Raw genomic sequence first — 20,234 nt, 5'->3', positions numbered from 1 at the left:
CAACCCTGTCCTTTACCCTCTGTCACCTATGTCCTGGTCATATCACCTCTCTTGTCCCTGTCACATCTGTCTTGGTTCTCTATCTTGCCCTGTCATTTCTGTTTTTCATCACTGTACTGTCCCTATCATCTCTGTACAGGCCCTATCATCCTTCTCTCCTGTCTGCTCTGTTCTGTCATGGCCCTGTCGGCCCTGTCACCCCTGTCCTGCGCCTGTGCACGGAGATAAAGTACCAGCCAACCAGCTCCTGTCATTAGTCAAACCCAGCCTGTGACATGGTAGTTAGGAGCTGATTGGCTGGTACTATATCTTCGTTCAAGGCTTAGTAAATAGACCCCTTAGTCTGTCGTGGTCTCACTGGCTGTCCCTTTCATCTCAGTACTGGCCCTGTCACCACTGTCCTGGCACTGGCCCTCCTAGTTCTGTAGCCTTTGTCCTATCCCCAAATTATATATAATTTTCCCTTTTTTTCAAGGGGTGGGGGAATCAAACTCTAACTTGCCTCCGGGCGATGGGGATGAACTTACGCCACTGCACATAAGATACATAACCGTAGGGGCAAATAATTATAAACAACACAATATGTTACAAAGATACTGATAGACTTATCTCCCATGCTACCCTGATACACGTATGCAACTTCATATCTAGTTGTTCCATGTTTTTATATGCAGCACATAGATTTACTAGGTGATTCATCGCGCCCTACGGGCGCTCTTCACACCATAGTAAGGGGCTACGCCCCCCCAAGTGCGGGCAAGACGTGGATGGGGGCCGGTGACTGTATATGCTGTGGCCTAGGGGTTAGGGATAACGGAGGGGACAGGAGGTGTTGCGCTTGGTGGAGTTGTGGGTGTGGGGGATGGGAGAGGGTGGCCGAAGTCCACATGGGGTGGGTGGATGGATGGGGGGGGGGTGGCGTGTGCAGGGGGGGCGGGGAGAGAGTGGGGTAGGCGGATGGGGAAGGTTGTGTTGAGGTGCAGGGGGTAGTGTATTTGTGGAAGGTGGGGTGTGGCGGGTGTTGCACAGGCGGGTGCGTTGTCGTGGCGAGTGGGGTTCGTTGTCCGGTGGAGTTGTGGGTGTGCGAGGGTTGTGTTCGTTGCTGTGGTGTGAGGGTTAGGGGTTCATGAGGCGTTGGGGTTGGGTGGGGTTTTGCACGGATGGGGAAGGGGTTGTGTGTGTGCAGGGGGCGGGTGCGTGCATGCTGTGGTTGGGGGAGGGGTGGGTAAAGTGTTCCTGCGTGTGAAGGAGAAGAGGGTGCGTGGTGGGGGAGGCTCAGGTGTGGTGGTGTGGCTGATGTGGAAGGTGTGCTTCACGTCTTGGTGACTGTAGCATATGCGGGTACTGGTGTGCACTAACTCCATGCCTGCTGCCGTGAGATAATGAGTCGGCTGCAGAGGGAGAGAGCTCCGGCTCTGCAGCAATGTGCCGGGAGCATTGTCCCGTCCTGTCCCCGTTCCGCTGCACTTGGGCTGCCCCTTGTGAAGGGCGGCATGCCTCCACAGTGCCTGCGTCAGCTGATTTGAATCCGGACCAGGCGCTCGTGTCCCCAGCCCTGCGGTATGACTGTCAGCCGCCAGGCATAGTGCTGGGCGGCAGGCGGCGAAGAACATGTTCAGCGAGATGGCACATGGACCACACACTCACCAATCCCCATTGCTGCTCTGACGGAGCTCCCTCCGACTGCAACCTTGGGTCGCACCATGCTCCTCTCCGGAGACAAGCATGATGCGACCCAAGATTGCAGTCGGAAGGAGCTTCGTCAGAGCAGCAATGGGGATTGGCGAGTGTGTGGTCCGTGCGCTGTCCCGCTGAACATGTTCTTTGCCGCCTGCCACCCAGTGTGACCCCCCACTGGCTGTATGCAGCAGGTGGTGATATGGGGTGCATAAGGGATGGGTCCCCGGCGTGGGTGTAAGGCGCCAAGCATGGTGTCTAACGGAGAGAGGTGCGGCGGGCGTCCACATGCTGCTTCCATGTACCCTCCGTATAGCCTGTGTTCCCCTCCCTGCTGCTGCTGGCAGGAGCTGTGTCTGCTGCTACCGCTGGCCATGGCCACCTCCCTATACTGTAGGTAGTGTCACTGGGCATCTTGTACCCGACTCTGCCGCTGGGACAGGGCATGGTATGTCTCCCTGCAGATGCAGCTGACTTCGCCCAGCTTTGGGACTTCGCCCAGCGTTAGACACACAGGCACAGAGTCACAGATCTGGGCTAATATATAGGAGATTGTGCACAAATAGTAACAAATGTCACATTACCAGTAGTTATCTGGCATCAGGGTATTTAGGTTGCTGTCTTGCACCATAAGTCATTCATACTGTATTTTTATCTTTTCAAACAATAAAGCCCAAGTATTTTTAGGTTTGTTTTTGCTCTAAATGGACACAGACACAAAACAGAAATATTGCAAATCTTAATAGTGGGCTTATCAGGTCTAAGGAAAAGTTGTTCAGTCTTTGGACCAGATGTAATGCCACCCGAGTTCAGATGCCGGACGAACTTGGACTTTTTTTTAAAAGGACAATCACTTACAAGTCATTTGCCTTGTGACTGCCCATTTAAAAAGATGTCCGAATTCGGCCGCCATCCCACACGGCCTCTGAATTTGGGCGGCATTACATCCTGTCCCTTATGTCCAATTTGTACCTATCACACGTTGCAGAGTTTTGTCAAGATAACTTGCGCCAATTAAAAAAGTCCCAGAGGTTAGAAGTGTGCAGCTTGAACTTCTGAAGCTCAACCAGTAAGTTGCTAGAAGATAGCAGGATGAAATTGGTGTTTGGGGGGAGGTGGGGGTGTTCCATTGCTTCTTAAACTTTTAGTCACAAGATGTGTGGGTTATTGCAACAGAAAAAAAAACAACAACAGGAAAACAAAAATAATGAGAACACTACGGGAGCTCAAAAACACACGCTCAACATATACGCTCACCAATTCTTGAATGTAATCAGGCCATGGGAAAATATTGCAGTTACAATCAATGTCCATGGGGAATAACCACAATTAATGGTGAGTACAATCTTATGGGACAGTAGACACTTATTTTTTATGTAACCAGAAGGTTTGAAAGCCTCCAGTGCAACCTACAATCAGCGACGCCGGGTAACGGTCAAATATTACCCAAGACACAATTACATTCAAGAATCAGTGCGTATATGTATCTTATTCAGTAGATGTTTTTGAGACTCACACAGTGTACACTATATTTGTTTTCCTCTTTTTGTTTTTGGTTTGTAGAATAACCCACACACCTTGAGACTACAGGTGCATACACACTTGCCGAGAAAATGAGCGCCATCGCTCATTTTCACCTTTCCTGAGAACCGCCGCTCACTTTCTCTGCAAGTGTGTATGCCGCAGCCGACCAACGGTGCATGGCCCCGCGGATCGTTAACTCCCCTCGCTGTCGGCCGTGCAGGCAGCTCAATTTGGACTGTCGTCCAAGAGCTGCCTGCACAGCCCGGCCGCTGCATGACGTCACTGAGCGATATGAACGTCATAACGTTCAGTGTGTATGCCCGGCCGCCGACCGCCCCGGCCCTGGAGCACATCGCCTAGTGTGTACCCACCTTAAGGCTGGAGAAGCACTTTGAAAACCTTCCATTTTATGCTGCAGAGTTTTGTGGCAATACAAAAATAAACAATGATCATGTGATTTTTTTTATTATACAGTATAATTAGAACTGTACATTAAACTATTTACAGGAAGGGTATGAATATATTTCATAGCGTTATATTTATTTTACATTCTAAAGCTATACTGCATTATTATGAATCAGGGAATAACCATTAAGACTAATATTGTGTGAAATTTATGGAATGTTACCTATAGTACTGTAAATCTGAAATAAACAGTATTGTTCATAAGGGTAATGTAGGTGCGAGGATACAGGAAGCATGTGATGACATACTGTGATATAGCTGCACACTCCTCAGAAGGTAATGTACTAAAGGTGGTCATACACAGTGCAATTATCAGACCAATTAACTGCATAGCGAATGGCTGCGACCGAGCAGCAATTACTAGTCTGTTGGGCAGGAGAAATCTACCAACGTGTCTGAAATGTGGTAATTGCTGATCACGTGACCCTCACCGTCAGGCAGCCTAATTATCTGACAGTGTATGGCAGTGTGAAATAATTGGCTGGTTTGATGGAGAGTTTGATCTCACAGCATAAGATCAACATGTCTTAAACCAGACTGTTTTGTTGCAATTGTTTTCTTTGCACTACAGAGACCTATGCTAGCATCGGTATCCGGACTCTCGGTCGACACCACTAAGGTCGACAGTGGCTAGGTTGACACGGACATTAGGTCGACGTGTTTTTTTTTTTTTTTAAATAAGATTTTAAACCTACCGGTAAATCTTTTTCTCCTAGTCCGTAGAGGATGCTGGGGACTCCGTAAGGACCATGGGGTATAGACGGGCTCCGCAGGAGACATGGGCACTATAAGAACTTTAGAATGGGTCTGCACTGGCTCCTCCCTCTATGTCCCTCCTCCAGACCTCAGTTAGAGAAACTGTGCCAGAGGAGACGGACAGTACGAGGAAAGGATTTTTGTTAATCCAAGGGCAAGATTCATACCAGCCCACACCATCCACACCGTATAACCTGGAATATACGAACCAGTCAACAGTATGAAACAAAACAGCATCAGCCAATAACTGATCAAAACTGTAACATAACCCTTATGTAAGCAATAACTATATACAAGTCTTGCAGAATTCAGTCCGCACTGGGACGGGCGCCCAGCATCCTCTACGGACTAGGAGAAAAAGATTTATCGGTAGATTTAAAATCTTATTTTCTCTTACATCCTAGAGGATGTTGGGGACTCCGTAAGGACCATGGGGATTATACCAAAGCTCCAGACCGGGCGGGAGAGTGCGGATGACTCTGCAGCACCGATTGAGCAAACATTAGGTCCTCCTCAGCCAAGGTATCAAACTTGTAGAATTTAGCAAAAGTGTTTGAACCCGACCAAGTTTTTTTCAAGGCCCTGACTACATCAAGGGTCTTGGAATCCTCCAAGTCCTCCGTAGCCACAGGAACCACAATCGGTTGGTTCATATGAAATGATGAAACCACCTTAGGCAAAAATTGAGGACGAGTCCGCAATTCCGCTCTATCCACATGGAAAATCAGACAGGGGCTTTTGTGAGACAAAGCCACCAATTCAGACACCCGCCTTGCAGATGCCAAGGCCAACAACAAGACCACCTTCCAAGTGAGAAATTTTAATTCCACCATTTGAAGAGGCTCAAACCAGTGAGATTTCAGGAACTGTAACACCACGGTAAGGTCCCATGGTGCCACTGGAGGCACAAAAGGAGGCTGGATGTGCAGCACTCCCTTTACAAAAGTCTGGACTTCTGGGAGAGAAGCCAATTCCTTCTGAAAGAAAATTGATAGGGCCGAAATCTGTACCTTAATGGAGCCTAATTTTAGGTCCATATCCACTCCTGTCTGTAGAAAGTGGAGAAAACGGCCCAGATGGAAATCTTCCGTAGGAGCATTCTTGGCTTCACACCAAGATACATACTTTCTCCAGATACGGTGATAATGCTTCGCCGTCACCTCCTTCCTAGCCCTTATCAGAGTAGGGATGACTTCTTCCGGAATGCCTTTCCCAGCTAGGATTTGGCGTTCAACCGCCATGCCGTCAAACGCAACCGCGGTAAGTCTTGGAACAGACTGGACCCCTGTTGCAACAGATCCTCTCTGAGAGGAAGAGGCCACGGATCTTCTGTGAGCATTTCCTAAAGATCTGAATACCAGGCCCTGCGAGGCCAATCTGGAACTATGAGTATTGTTTGCACACTTTTTTGTCTTATGATTCTCAATATTTTTGAGATGAGTGGAAGAGGAAGGAACACATAGACCAACTGAAACACCCACGGTGTCACCAGGGCGTCCACTGCTACTGCCTGAGGGTCCCTTGACCTGGCACAATACCTCCAAAGCTTTGAGGCGTGACGCCATCATGTCTATTTGAGGAAGTCCCCACTGACTTGTTATCTCTGCAAAACCTTCTTGATGAAGACCACACTCTCCTGGATGGAGATCGTGTCTGCTGAGGAAGTCTGCTTCCCAGTTGTCCACTCCCGGAATGAAGACTGCTGTCAAAGCGCTTACATGATTTTCCGCCCAGCAAAGAATCCTGGTGGCTTCCGCCATAACCACTCTGCTTGTTCCGCCTTGGCGGTTTACATGAGCCACGGCTGTGACGTTGTCTGACTGAAACAGAACCGGTAGGTCGCGAAGAAGATTCTCCGCCTGACGCAGGCCGTTGTATATGGCCCTCAATTCCAGTACGTTGATCTGCAGACAAGCCTCCTGGCTTGACCATAGTCCCTGGAAGTTTCTTCCTCGTGTGACTGCTCCCCATCCTCGGAGGCTCGCGTCCGTGGTCACCAGAACCAAGTCCTGAATGCCGAACCTGCGACCCTCTAGAAGGTGAGCACTCTGCAGCCACCACAGGAGAGACACCCTGGCCCTAGGGGACAGGCTAGTTTTTTGATGAATGTGTATATGGGACCCGGACCACTTGTCCAGAAGGTCCCACTGAAAAGTCCTCGCATGAAACCTGCCGAAGGGAATGGCCTCGTATGACGCCACCATTTTCCCCAATACTCGAGTGCATTGATGGACCGACACACTTTTCGGTTTCAACAGGTCTCTGACCAAGTTCTGGAGTTCCTGGGCTTTTTCCATCGGGAGAAAAACCCTCTTTTGTTCCGTGTCCAGAATCATGCCCAAGAAAGTCAACCGGGTCGTTGGAACCAACTGTGACTTTGGTATATTGAGAATCCAGCCGTGTTGCTGCAGCACTCTTAGGGAGAGCGACACGCTTTGCAGCAACTGTTCTCTTGATCTCGCTTTTATCAGGAGATCGTCCAAGTATGGGATAACTGTGACTCCCTGCCTGCGCAGGAGCACCATCATTTCCGCCATTATCTTGGTGAAAATCCTCGGGGCCGTGGAAAGCCCAAACGGCAACGTCTGAAACTGGTAATGACAGTACTGTACCGCGAATCTCAGGTACGCCTGATGAGGATATATGGGGACATGAAGGTATGCATCCTTTATGTCGAGACACCATAAAATCCCCCCCCTTCCAGGCTGGCGATAACCGCCCTGAGCAATTCCATCTTGAATTTGAACCTTTTCAAGTACAGGTTTAGAGATTTTAAATTCAAAATGGGTCTGACCGAGCCATCCGGCTTCGGGACCACAAACAGGGTTGAATAGTACCCCTTCCCCTGTTGAAGTAGGGGAACCTTGACAACCACTTGTTGATGACACAGTTTTTAAATTGCAGCTAAAACTATCTCCCTTTCTGGGGAGGAAGCTGGTAAGGCCGATTTGAAAAACCGGCGAGGAGGCACGTCTTCGAATTCCAGCTTGTAACCCTGGGATACAATTTCCATTGTCCAGGGATCCACCTCTGATTGAACCCAGACGTGGCTGAAGAGTCGAAGACGTGCCCCCACCGGGGCAGACTCCCTCAGCGGAGCCCCAGCGACATGCAGTGGATTTAGTAGAAGCCGGGGAGGACTTCTGCTCCTGGGAACTAGCCGAAGCTGGCAGTTTTTTCCCTCTACCCTTACCTCTGGCGAGGAAGGAAGAGCCCCGACCTCTTCTGGACTTATGCGACCGAAAGGACTGCATCTGATATTGTGGCGTTTTCTTTTGCTGTGAGGAAACATAAGGTAAAAAAGTAGATTTACCTGCAGTAGCTGTGGAAACCAGGTCCGTGAGACCTTCCCCAAATAAGTCCTCATCTTTGTAAGGCAAAACTTCCATATGCCTCTTTGAGTCGGCATCACCCGTCCATTGGCGGGTCCACAGGGCTCGCCTAGCAGAAATCGCCATGGCGTTGGCTCTCGAACCCAGCAGGCCAACGTCTCTCTGAGCATCTCTCATATATAGGACTGCGTCTTTAATGTGACCCAAGGTCAATAAAATGGTATCCCTATCCAGGGTATCAATGTCAGCTGACATGGTATCCGTCCAAGCCGCCACAGTGCTACAAACCCAAGCCGACGCTATTGTCGGTCTGAGCAAGGCACCCGTATGTGTATAAATTGACTTCAAGGTAGTTTCCTGCCTGCGATCGGCAGGATCCCTGAGGGCTGCCGTATCTGGAGACGGCAGCGCCACCTTTTTGGACAAGCGCGTTAACGCCTTGTCCACCCTGGGCGAGGATTCCCACCGTACCCTGGCCTTTGCCGGGAAAGGATACGCCGTAAGAATTCTTGGGAATCTGCAGTTTCTTGTCTGGAGTTTCCCAAGCTTTTTCAAATAACTCATTCAGCTCGAGATGGGGGAAAAGTTACCTCAGGCTTCTTTTCCTTAAACATGTGCACCCTCGTGTCATGGACAGAGGTGTCATCTGCGATATGCAAAACATATTTTATTGCAATAATCATGTAATGAATACTTTTGGCCACCCTTGGGTGTAACCTCGCATCATCGTAGTCGACACTGGAGTCAGAATCCGTGTCGGTATCAGTGTCTGCTACTTGGGACAGTGGGCGTTTCGGAGACCCAGAAGGTCCCTGTGACACAGTTAAAGCCATGGATTGACTCCCTGCTTTATCCCTGGACTCTGCTTTGTCCAATCTCTTATGTAATAAAGCCACATTTGCATTTAAAACATTCCACATATCCAACCAGTCAGGTGTCGGCGTTGCCGACGGAGACACCACAATCATCTGCTCCACCTTCTCCCTAGAAGAGCCTTCCGCTTCAGACATGCCGACACACACGTACCGACACCCCCACACACCTCAGGGAAATAACTATATGGAGACAGTTCCCCAATAAGGCCCTTTGGAGAGACAGAGAGAGAGTATGCCAGCACACACCCAGCGCCACCAGACCCTGGAATAAAATCCCAGTTAGGACAGCGCTTTTATATAAAAATATATATAATAACACTCACTGCACCAATTACATGTGCCCCCCCCCCCACTCTTTTTTGCCCTCTGTGACCGTGTTCAGCAGGGGAGAGTCCGGGGAGCCAGCTTCTCTGCATGTGCTGTGGAGAAAATGGCACTGGTTAGTGCTGGATGATCAAGCCCCGCCCCCTCAGCGGCGGGCTTCGGTCCCGCTCAAATAATCAAAAAACTGGCGGGGGTTAATAATATACTGCTTCCGCAGTATCTGTACATCTGCCAGTGTCCCTTGAGGCTATTAATTGCTGCCCAGGGCGCCCCCCCTGCACCCTGCACCCTTACAGTGCCCGCTGTTGTGTGTGTGTGGGAGCAATGGCGCGCAGCGTTACCGCTGCACGTTATCCCACTGAAGAACTGAAGTCTTCTGCCGCCTTTGAAGTCTTCTTTCTTCTTCTACTCACCCGGCTTCTATCTTCCGGCTCTGTGAGGAGGACGGAGAGGGTGAGACCTGCGTTCCGACCCTCTGGAGCTAATGGTGTCCAGTAGCCTAAGAAGCAGAGCCTATCATTTAAGTAGGTCTGCTTCTCTCCCCTCAGTCCCACGATGCAGGGAGCCTGTTGCCAGCAGTGCTCCCTGAAAATAAAAAACCTAACAAAATTATTTTTCAGAGAAACTCAGGAGAGCTCCCCTGTAATGCACCCAGTCTCCTCTGGGCACAGGATCTAACTGAGGTCTGGAGGAGGGGCATGGAGGGAGGAGCCAGTGCACACCCATACTAAAAGTTCTTTATAGTGCCCATGTCTCCTGCGGAGCCTGTCTATACCCCATGGTCCTTACGGAGTCCCCAGCATCCTCTAGGACGTAAGAGAAAATGCCATAGTGGCTTTTTATTATTATTCTATTAAATTGGGTATCCTAAAATCAATAAAAATAATCAGATGGGAGTGTCCGTTACTGTTGTGCCTAGGGGCACCCTGACCCCTAAATCCGCCCCTTGCTGCTGCCCACTAACACCCTTACTGTGCATTGCCTGCAACCCCCTATAGATCCCCTGCTGTGGGGCACTAACAGCCTCTCTGTGACTTGCCTGCACCCATGGTGCTTGCCACCCCCTATAGATCTGTTGCTGGTCACTAATGGGCCCTACACACTGGCAGATCCGCCGCCGAGCTGCCCAACGACGGGTCACTCCCCCCGTCACTCCATAGCAGTACATGCAAATATGGACGAGATCGTCCATATTGGCCTGCATGCACAAGCGACGGAGCACCAATGATGAACGAGCGCGAGGCCGCGCATCGTTCATCGCTGCTGCCTCCACACTGCAAGATATGAACGAGATTGTTCATATCTTTCAGTAATATCGGCCAGTGTGTAGGGCCCTTAACACCCTCTCCCATGGTGACTGCTACAACCTACAGATCTCCTGTTGCTGGCCACTTAAGGTGCGTACACACGGTGAGATCCTTGCTATGCCCAATTTTGACTATCTGTACTTTCGATTTTGTCTATGTACGATTTTGACTAAGTGCCAACTTTGACTATACTTTGTACTACACAGTCTACCTAGCCTTGCGATACCGACCCCTCGAGAGTGAGCATCAGGATTGAATCGGTATCGCAAGCTACCTAACACCCTGAGATATGCACTAACTTTCCTTAAGATTTTGACTATATAGTCAAAATCTCACAGATTTATCTCACCATGGGCGGGATGTACTAAGGGAAAAATGCGGTAAAAACCCCGTTTTCGGGGGTTTTACCGCATTTTCAAATGTACAAAGACCCAACCGCCGGTTTTTCGACGCCCAGAGTATCGCAATCTCTGGATGGCGATACCCTATGGGCTTCTTATCGCCTGCCGGCGCAACTCCCGCTGCAGACAGCTCCCCCCCAGCATACCTTCCTCCAGGCAGCCCCTGTCCCAGAAGGTAATCTCCTCCTCCCCCTAGCAACACATCCGGAGGTCCTTCCGATTGCAGGGGGAGGAGGAGGCGCCGGGGGCAGCTTGCTGCTGCTTCCCGGCATGCGGGCAGTGTTGAGACCCCTGGGAGGTGAAGGAGAACCCCCCCCCCTCTCCGAGGTATCGCTGGGGGGCCTCCGTCACCGCATTGCGATGTTAATCGCATATGTTAGTACATATGCAATCAACATTGCTGCGGTAGGTGGCGATGTATTTTAATACATCCCACCCCGTGTGTACACACCCTTTCTTTGCATTTCCTGCAACCCCCTATAGATCTCCTGCTGCCAGGCACTAACAACCTCTCTGTGCAATGCCTGCACCCATGGTGCCTGCCACCCCTATAGATAGGCTGCTGGTCACTAACACCCTCTCTGTGCATTAACTGCACCCATGGTGACTACTACCTCCTACAGATCTCCTGCTGCCAGCAATTAACACCTTCTATGTGCATTTCCTGCAACCCCCTATAGATCTCCTGCTGCCAGGCACTAACAACCTCTCTGTGCAATGCCTGCACCCATGGTGCCTGCCACTGACACCCTCTCTGTGCATTACCTGCACACCTGGTGCTTGCCACCCCCTATAGATCTCCTGCTGCTGGGCACTAACAGCCTCTCTGTGCATTGCCTGCCACCCCCTATAGATCTCCTGCTGCTGGGCACTAACAGCCTCTCTGTGCAATGCCTGCCACCCCATAGCGATCTCCTGCTGCCTGCCACTAGCACCCTCTCTATGCATTACCTATACCCATGCTGCTTGCCACCCCCTATTGATCTCCTGCTACCAGGCATTACTTGTATCCCTGCACCCCCTACAGATCACCTGCTGCGGTGAACGAACAGCCTCTCTGTGAATTGCCTGTACCCTGCCACCCCCTATAGATCTGCTGCCAGGTATTAGCAGCCTCTCTGTGCATTGCCTGCACCATTGCTTACAATCCACCCCCTTTGTTCTGCATTTTGCACACATGCGGGAGGTGCCAGTGACATCACACATTGCATAGCCCCCTCCGACTCACAGTTGCAGCATCCCCGCCAGTGCCATGCAGCGTCGCCGCTCAGATGTACTGTATGTATGTATGCAGCTGACTGTACGCTACAGCAGCAAGGGGCAGCGCTACGTGACGTCCACCAACACACGCTGCCTGCCGCCCGGGAAGCACCACGGCACGTCATCCAGGCCGCCTCCCACTGGCCAGAGACTCAGGGAACGATGCTAGGTACACTCCCTGATTGGCTACAAGGGAAAGAAATCCCGCCCTCTTCCAAAAGCTCGGTCTCACCATGGTTACTGTTGCTAAGGGGCATGGCAGCGCTGCGGTTGATTCTATTTCGGAGTGGGAGAAGGGACCTTCTGACGTATCTAGGGGAGGAGATACGTCACCAGGGGGAGGAGCTACGGGCGAACAGGGTACCCGAAAAGTACCCTCGCTGTCTTGCTTCGCTCGCCACGCTTCGGGCTCGGTGGCTCGCTCCGCTTCGCTCGCCACCTGATTACTAAAGGTAATAGTTGGTGGCGTGGATTGTAGAGGAATTATCCCGCTGGCCTTGCTCCTCCCCCTTGTGTTGTGACTCCTCCCCCAGACGGAAAAGGTCCCTTAGCCCACTTGATTCTAGCATCTACCGCAGCGCAGGCGGCAGGCCTCCCACTTGCCCTTACTGTATGTCTGAGACGGAGACCTTTAACCCTTTGCATGGCGCCCGTCACTGCACACCTCTGCTGCTGTACAGTCATGTGACTGCTGGGCATATCATTAGGCCTTTCAATACGGAACATACCTACAGCTGGCAGCTATATTCCTAGTGAGCTTGGAGCTCATGCTAGTTAGCAGCTAAGGAGAGAAGCACAAATCGTCCATGCAAGTAATTAGTAATAGCCATAGGCGTGCGTAGCACATTTTATTAGGGGGTGCACGACTGGAATGGTGTGCCTAGCCCCGCCCACTGGGTGTGCCTAGCCCCATATTTTCTTGACATGGATATTACATATTGCTTTTTAATCATTTTGCTGTCTCTGAGTGCCAGTTTTTTATGGACCTTTATATATCTATCTTTCTGAGCACCTGAGCAAGTTGTGCTTTTATGGGAGTGCCGGCTGCTGCTGTAAGGATAGATTATATATATACACTGCTCAAAAAAATAAAGGGAACACTAAAATAACACATCCTAGATCTGAATGAATTAAATATTCTTATTAAATACTTTGTTCTTTACATAGTTGAATGTGCTGACAACAAAATCACACATAAATTATCAATGGAAATTAAATTTATTAACCCATGGAGGTCTGGATTTGGAGTCACCCTCAAAATGAAAGTGGAAAAACACACTACAGGCTGATCCAACTTTGATGTAATGTCCTTAAAACAAGTCAAAATGAGGCTCAGTAGTGTGTGTGGCCTCCACGTGCCTGTATGACCTCCCTACAACCCACAGAAGTGGCTCAGGTAGTGCAGATCATTATACCCTCCAACATGACCCGCCCCACTAGGTACAAAATGCTCTGTTTCTGGACTTCCCTCTTAATTTATGATTTCCATCACCTGTGTTTAACTAGTTAAATGATAAGAAAGCTGTTTCTACACAGGTGATGGCAATAATAAATTAAGAGGGAAGTCCAGAAACAGAGCATTCTGTACCTAGTGGGGCGGGTCATGTTGGAGGGTATGGATCATCCAGGATAGCACGTCAATGCGAGCTGTGGCAAGAAGGTTTGCTGTGTCTGTCAGCGTAGTGTCCAGAGCATGGAGGCGCTACCAGGAGACAGGCCAGTACATCAGGAGACGTGGAGGAGGCCGTAGGAGGGCAACAACCCAGCAGCAGGACCGCTACCTCCGCCTTTGTGCAAGGAGGAACAGGAGGAGCACTGCCAGAGCCCTGCAAAATGACCTCCAGCAAGCCACAAATGTGCATGTGTCTACTCAAACGATCAGAAACAGACTCTATGAGGGTGGTATGAGGGCCCGACGTCCACAGGTGGGGGTTGTGCTTACAGCCCAACACCGTGGAGGACGTTTGGCATTTGCCAGAGAACACCAAGATTGGCAAATTCGCCACTGGCGCCCTGTGCTCTTCACAGATGAAAGCAGGTTCTCACTGAGCACATGTGACAGACGTGACAGAGTCTGGAGACGCCAAGGAGAACGTTCTGCTGCCTGCAACATCCTCCAGCATGACCGGTTTGGCAGTGAGTCAGTAATGGTGTGGGGTGGCATTTCTTTGGGGGGTCGCACAGCCCTCCATGTGCTCGCTAGAGGTAGCCTGACTGCCATTAGGTACCGAGATGAGATCCTCAGACCCCTTGTGAGACCATATGCTGGTGCGGTTGGCCCTGGGTTCCTCCTAATGCAAGACAATGCTAGACCTCATGTGGCTGGAGTGTGTCAGCAGTTCCTGCAAGATGAAGGCATTGATGCTATGGACTGGCCCGCCCGTTCCCCAGACCTGAATCCAATTGAGCACATCTGGGACATCATGTCTCGCTCCATCCACCAACGCCACGTTGCACCACAGACTGTCCAGGAGTTGGCGGATGCTTTAGTCCAGGTCTGGGAGGAGATCCCTCAGGAGACCATCCGCCACCTCATCAGGAGCATGCCCAGGCGTTGTAGGGAGGTCATACAGGCACGTGGAGGCCACACACACTACTGAGTCTCATTTTGATTTGTTTTAAGGACATTACATCAAAGTTGGATCAGCCTGTAGTGTGTTTTTCCACTTTAATTTTGAGGGTGACTCCAAATCCAGACCTCCATGGGTTAATAAATTTGATTTCCATTGATAATTTTTTTGTGATTTTGTTGTCAGCACATTCAACTATGTAAAGAACAATGTATTTAATAAGAATATTTCATTCATTCAGATCTAGGATAAGTTATTTTAGTGTTCCCTTTATTTTTCTGAGCAGTGTGTATGTGTATATATATATATATAAAAGGTGTAAAGAGCTGGCACTCAATGGATGATCCGTTAGTTGCCTTCCCAAAAACGCCTTGCAGCGAATTAAAGACAGCTTGTAAAAGGCAGCACTCCTAGGACTTACTTATAGATAATATAAATGGGTGACGAGCAACACAATAAGCTGTTAACGTTTCAGTTTTATTACAAAAACTGACGAAAGTATTTGTAATAAAACTGAAACGTTAACAGGTTATTGTGTTGCTCGTCACCCATTTATATTATCTATAAGTAAGTCCTAGGAGTGCCGCCTTTTACAAGCTGTCTTTAATTCGCTGCAAGGCGTTTTTGGGAAGGCAACTAACGGATCATCCATTGAGTGCCAGCTCTTTACACTATATATATATATATATATATATATATATATATAAATATAAGTCCTGGGAGTGCCACCTTCTACAAGATATATATATATATATATATATATATATATAGTAATAAATAAGAATTTACTTACCGATAATTCTATTTCTCATAGTCCGTAGTGGATGCTGGGACTCCGTCAGGACCATGGGAATAGCGGGCTCCGCAGGAGACAGGGCACATCTAAATAAAGCTTTTAGGATCACATGGTGCGTACTGGCTCCTCCCCCTATGACCCTCCTCCAAGCCTCAGTTAGGTACTGTGCCCGGACGAGCGTACACAATAAGGAAGGATCTTGAATCCCGGGTAAGACTCATACCAGCCACACCAATCACACCGTACAACTTGTGATCTGAACCCAGTTAACAGTATGATAACAAAAAACGAAGTAGCCTCTGAAAAGATGGCTCACAACAATAGTAATAACCCGATCTTTGTAACAATAACTATGTACAAGTATTGCAGACAATCCGCACTTGGGATGGGCGCCCAGCATCCACTACGGACTATGAGAAATAGAATTATCGGTAAGTAAATTCTTATTTTCTCTAACGTCCTAGTGGATGCTGGGACTCCGTCAGGACCATGGGGATTATACCAAAGCTCCCAAACGGGCGGGAGAGTGCGGATGACTCTGCAGCACCGAATGAGAGAACTCCAGGTCCTCCTTAGCCAGAGTATCAAATTTGTAAAATTTTACAAACGTGTTCTCCCCTGACCACGTAGCTGCTCGGCAAAGTTGTAATGCCGAGACCCCTCGGGCAGCCGCCCAAGATGAGCCCACTTTCCTTGTGGAGTGGGCCTTTACAGATTTAGGCTGTGGCAGGCCTGCCACAGAATGTGCAAGTTGGATTGTGCTACAGATCCAACGTGCAATCGTCTGTTTAGACGCAGGAGCACCCATCTTGTTGGGTGCATACAATATAAACAACGAGTCAGATTTTCTGACTCCAGCTGTCCTTTAAATATATATTTTTAATGCTCTGACAACGTCCAGTAACTTGGAGTCCTCCAAGTCGCTAGTAGCCGCAGGCACCACAATAGGCTGGTTCAAGTGAAAAGCCGAAACCACCTTAGGGAGAAAATGAGGACGTGTCCGCAGTTCTGCCCTGTCCGAATGGAAAATCAGATATGGGCTTTTGTATGATAAAGCCGCCAACTCTGAAACTCTCCTGGCTGAAGCCAGGGCCAATAGCATGGTTACCTTCCATGTAAGGTATTTTAAATCTACCGATTTTAGAGGCTCAAACCAATGAGATTTGAGAAAATTCAAAACTACATTCAAATCCCACGGTGCCACTGGAGGCACTATTGGGGGTTGTATATGTAGTACACCTTTGACAAAAGTTTGTACTTCAGGCACTGATGCCAATTCCTTCTGAAAGAAGATTGATAAGGCCGAAATTTGAACTTTAATGGACCCCAATTTTAGGCCCATAGACAATCCTGCTTGCAGGAAATGTAAGAATCGACCCAATTGAAATTCTTCCGTTGGAGCCTTCTTGGCCTCACACCACGCAACATATTTCCGCCAAATGCGGTGATAATGTTGTACAGTCACTTCCTTTCTAGCCTTAATCAAGGTAGGAATAACTTCCTCTGGAATGCCCTTTTCTTTTAGAATCCGGCGTTCAACCGCCATGCCGTCAAACGCAGACGCGGTAAGTCTTGGAACATACAAGGTCCCTGCTGAAGCAGATCCCTTCTTAGAGGTAGAGGCCACGGATCCTCCGTGAGCATCTCTTGAAGTTCCGGATACCAAGTTCTTCTTGGCCAGTCCGGAGCCACCAGTATTGTTCTTACTCCTCTTTTCCGTATAATTCTCAGTACCTTTGGTATGAGAGGCAGAGGAGGGAACACATACACTGACTGGTACACCCACGGTGTTACCAGAGCGTCCACAGCTATTGCCTGAGGGTCTCTTGACCTGGCGCAATATCTGTCCAATTTTTTGTTGAGGCGAGACGCCATCATGTCCACCTTTGGTTTTTCCCAACGGTTCACAATCATGTGGAAGACTTCTGGATGAAGTCCCCACTCTCCCGGGTGAAGGTCGTGTCTGCTGAAGAAGTCTGCTTCCCAGTTGTCCACTCCCGGGATGAACACTGCTGACAGTGCTATGACATGATTCTCCGCCCAGCGCAGAATCCTTGCAGCTTCTGTCATTGCTCTTCTGCTTCTCGTGCCGCCTTGTCGGTTTACGTGGGCGACTGCCGTGATGTTGTCCGACTGGATCAACACCGGCTGACCCTGAAGCAGCGATTTTGCCAGGCTTAGAGCATTGTAGATCGCTCTTAGCTCCAGTATATTTATGTGAAGGGACGTCTCCAGGTTTGACCACACGCCCTGGAAGTTTCTTCCCTGTGTGACTGCTCCCCAGCCTCGTAGGCTGGCATCCGTAGTCACCAGGACCCAGTCCTGTATGCCGAATCTGCGGCCCTCTAACAGATGGGCACTCTGCAACCACCACAGGAGAGACAACCTTGTTCTTGGTGACAGTGTTATCCGCTGATGCATGTGCAGATGCGATCCGGACCATTTGTCCAGCAGATTCCACTGAAATGTCCGTGCATGGAATCTGCCGAATGGAATCGCTTCGTAAGAAGCCACCATCTTTCCCAGGACTCTTGTGCATTGATGTACTGACACAGTTCCTGGTTTTAGGAGGTTCCTGACAAGTTCGGATAACTCCCTTGCTTTCTCCTCCGGGAGAAACACCTTTTTCTGAACCGTGTCCAGAATCATTCCTAGGAACAGCAGACGAGTTGTCGGGGTCAATTGAGATTTTGGAAGATTCAGAATCCACCCGTGTTGCTGAAGCACTACCTGGGTTAGTGCTACACCGACTTCCAGCTGTTCTCTGGACTTTGCCCTTATCAGGAGATCGTCCAAGTAAGGGATAATTAATACGCCTTTTCTTCGTAGAAGAACCATCATTTCGGTCATTACCTTGGTAAAGACCCGAGGGGCCGTGGACAAACCAAACGGCAGCGTTTGAAACTGATAATGACAGTCTTGTATCACGAACCTGAGATACCCTTGGTGTGAGGGGTAAATTGGGACATGCAGATAAGCATCTTTTATGTCCAGGGACACCATGAAGTCCCCTTCTTCCAGATTCGCTATCACTGCTCTGAGTGACTCCATCTTGAACTTGAATTTCTGTATGTACAGGTTCAAGGATTTCAGGTTTAGAATAGGTCTTACCGAACCGTCCGGCTTCGGTACCACAAATAGTGTGGAATAATACCCCTTTCCCTGTTGTAGGAGGGGTACCTTGACTATCACCTGCTGAGAATACAGCTTGTGAATGGCTTCCAAAACCGACGTCCTTTCTGAGGGAGACGTTGGTAAAGCAGACTTTAGGAACCGGCGAGGGGGAGACCTTTCGAACTCCAACATGTAACCCTGAGATATTATCTGCAGGATCCACGGGTCCACTTGTGAGCGAGCCCACTGATTGCTGAAAATCTTGAGTCGACCCCCCACCGCTCCTGAGTCCGCTTGTAAAGCCCCAGCGTCATGCTGATGGCTTTGTAGAACCCGGGGCGGGCTTCTGGTCCTGGGCAGGGGCTGCTTGCTGCCCTCTCTTACCCTTTCCTCTGCCTCGCGGCAGATAAGACTGTCCTTTTGGTCGCTTGTTTTTATAGGAGCGAAAGGACTGCGGCTGAAAAGACGGTGTCTTTTTCTGTTGGGAGGGGGTCTGAGGTAAAAAAGTGGATTTGCCGGCAGTTGCCGTGGCCACCAGGTCCGAAAGACCGACCCCAAATAATTCCTCTCCTTTATATGGCAATACTTCCATATGCCTTTTGGAATCCGCATCACCTGACCACTGTCGCGTCCATAAACTTCTTCTGGCAGATATGGACATCGCGCTTACTCTTGATGCTAGAGTACAAATATCCCTCTGAGCATCTCGCATATAAAGAAAAGCATCCTTTAATTGCTCTAGAGTCAATAAAATACTGTCCCTATCCAGGGTATCAATATTTTCAGTCAGAGAATCCAACCACACTACCCCAGCACTGCACATCCAGGCTGAGGCTATTGCCGGTCGCAGTATAACACCAGTATGTGTGTATATACTCTTCAGTGTAGTTTCCAGCCTCCTATCTGCTGGATCCTTGAGGGCGGCCGTATCAGGAGACGGCAACGCCACTTGCTTTGATAAACGTGTGAGCGCCTTATCCACCCTAGGGGGTGTTTTCCAGCGCGCCCTAACCTCTGGTGGGAAAGGGTATAATGCCAATAACTTCTTGGAAATTAGCAGTTTTCTATCTGGGTTAACCCACGCTTCGTCACACACGTCATTCAATTCCTCTGATTCTGGAAAAGCTACAGGTAGTTTTTTCACCCCCCACATAATACCCCTTTTTGAGGTACCAGCAGTATCAGAGATCTGCAAAGCCTCCTTCATTGCCGTGATCATATAACGTGTGGCCCTATTGGAAAATACGTTTGTTTCTTCACCGTCGACACTAGATTCATCTGTGTCGGTACCCGTGTCGACTGACTGAGGTAAGGGACGTTTTACAGCCCCTGACGGTGTCTGAGACGCCTGAGCCGGTACTAACTGGTTTTCCGGCCGTCTCATTTCGTCAACTGACTTTTGTAATGTGCTAACATTATCACGTAATTCCATAACTAAAGCCATCCATTCCGGTGTCGACTCCCTAGGGGGTGACATCACCATTACCGGCAATTGCTCTGCCTCCACACCAACATCGTCCTCATACATGTCGACACACACGTACCGACACACAGCAGCCACACAGGGAATGCTCTAATCGAAGACAGGACCCTCTTAGCCCTTTGGGGAGACAGAGGGAGAGTTTGCCAGCACACACCAAAAACGCTATAAATGTATATAAACAACCCTAGAAGGTGTTGTTTTTGATATAAGCGCTTTTAATATATCAATATCGCCAAATTATGCCCCCCTTCTCTTTGTTACCCTGTTTCTGTAGGGCAGTGCAGGGGAGAGTCCTGGGAGCCTTCCTCACCAGCGGAGCTGAGCAGGAAAATGGCGCTGAGTGCTGAGGA

At 49.4% G+C, this 20,234-nt stretch overlaps 1 protein-coding gene across 5 annotated transcripts in view; it reads right to left on the bottom strand.

Annotated features, from left to right (window-relative positions):
- The window catches only part of TP53BP1 (tumor protein p53 binding protein 1), a 361,011-nt gene that overhangs the window by 302,429 nt on the left and 38,348 nt on the right, over positions 1-20,234 (bottom strand). For 2 of the 5 annotated variants that reach the window (XM_063925912.1, XM_063925913.1), the window contains exon 1: positions 11,890-12,081. The exons of 1 other annotated variant lie outside the window; for it this stretch is intronic. In XM_063925912.1, coding sequence (XP_063781982.1) covers positions 11,890-12,046 — 157 coding nt within the window. In that variant the 5' untranslated portion in view covers positions 12,047-12,081. Of the gene's footprint in view, positions 1-11,889; positions 12,082-12,153; positions 12,329-20,234 lie in introns of those variants that run through there. 2 more of the 5 variants (XM_063925915.1, XM_063925916.1) reach the window with 2 other exon arrangements.

This window comes from Pseudophryne corroboree, chromosome 6 (assembly GCF_028390025.1).
Source record: "Pseudophryne corroboree isolate aPseCor3 chromosome 6, aPseCor3.hap2, whole genome shotgun sequence".
NCBI classification, from domain to species: domain Eukaryota; kingdom Metazoa; phylum Chordata; class Amphibia; order Anura; family Myobatrachidae; genus Pseudophryne; species Pseudophryne corroboree.
This window is presented reverse-complemented; position numbering and strand designations above follow the sequence as displayed.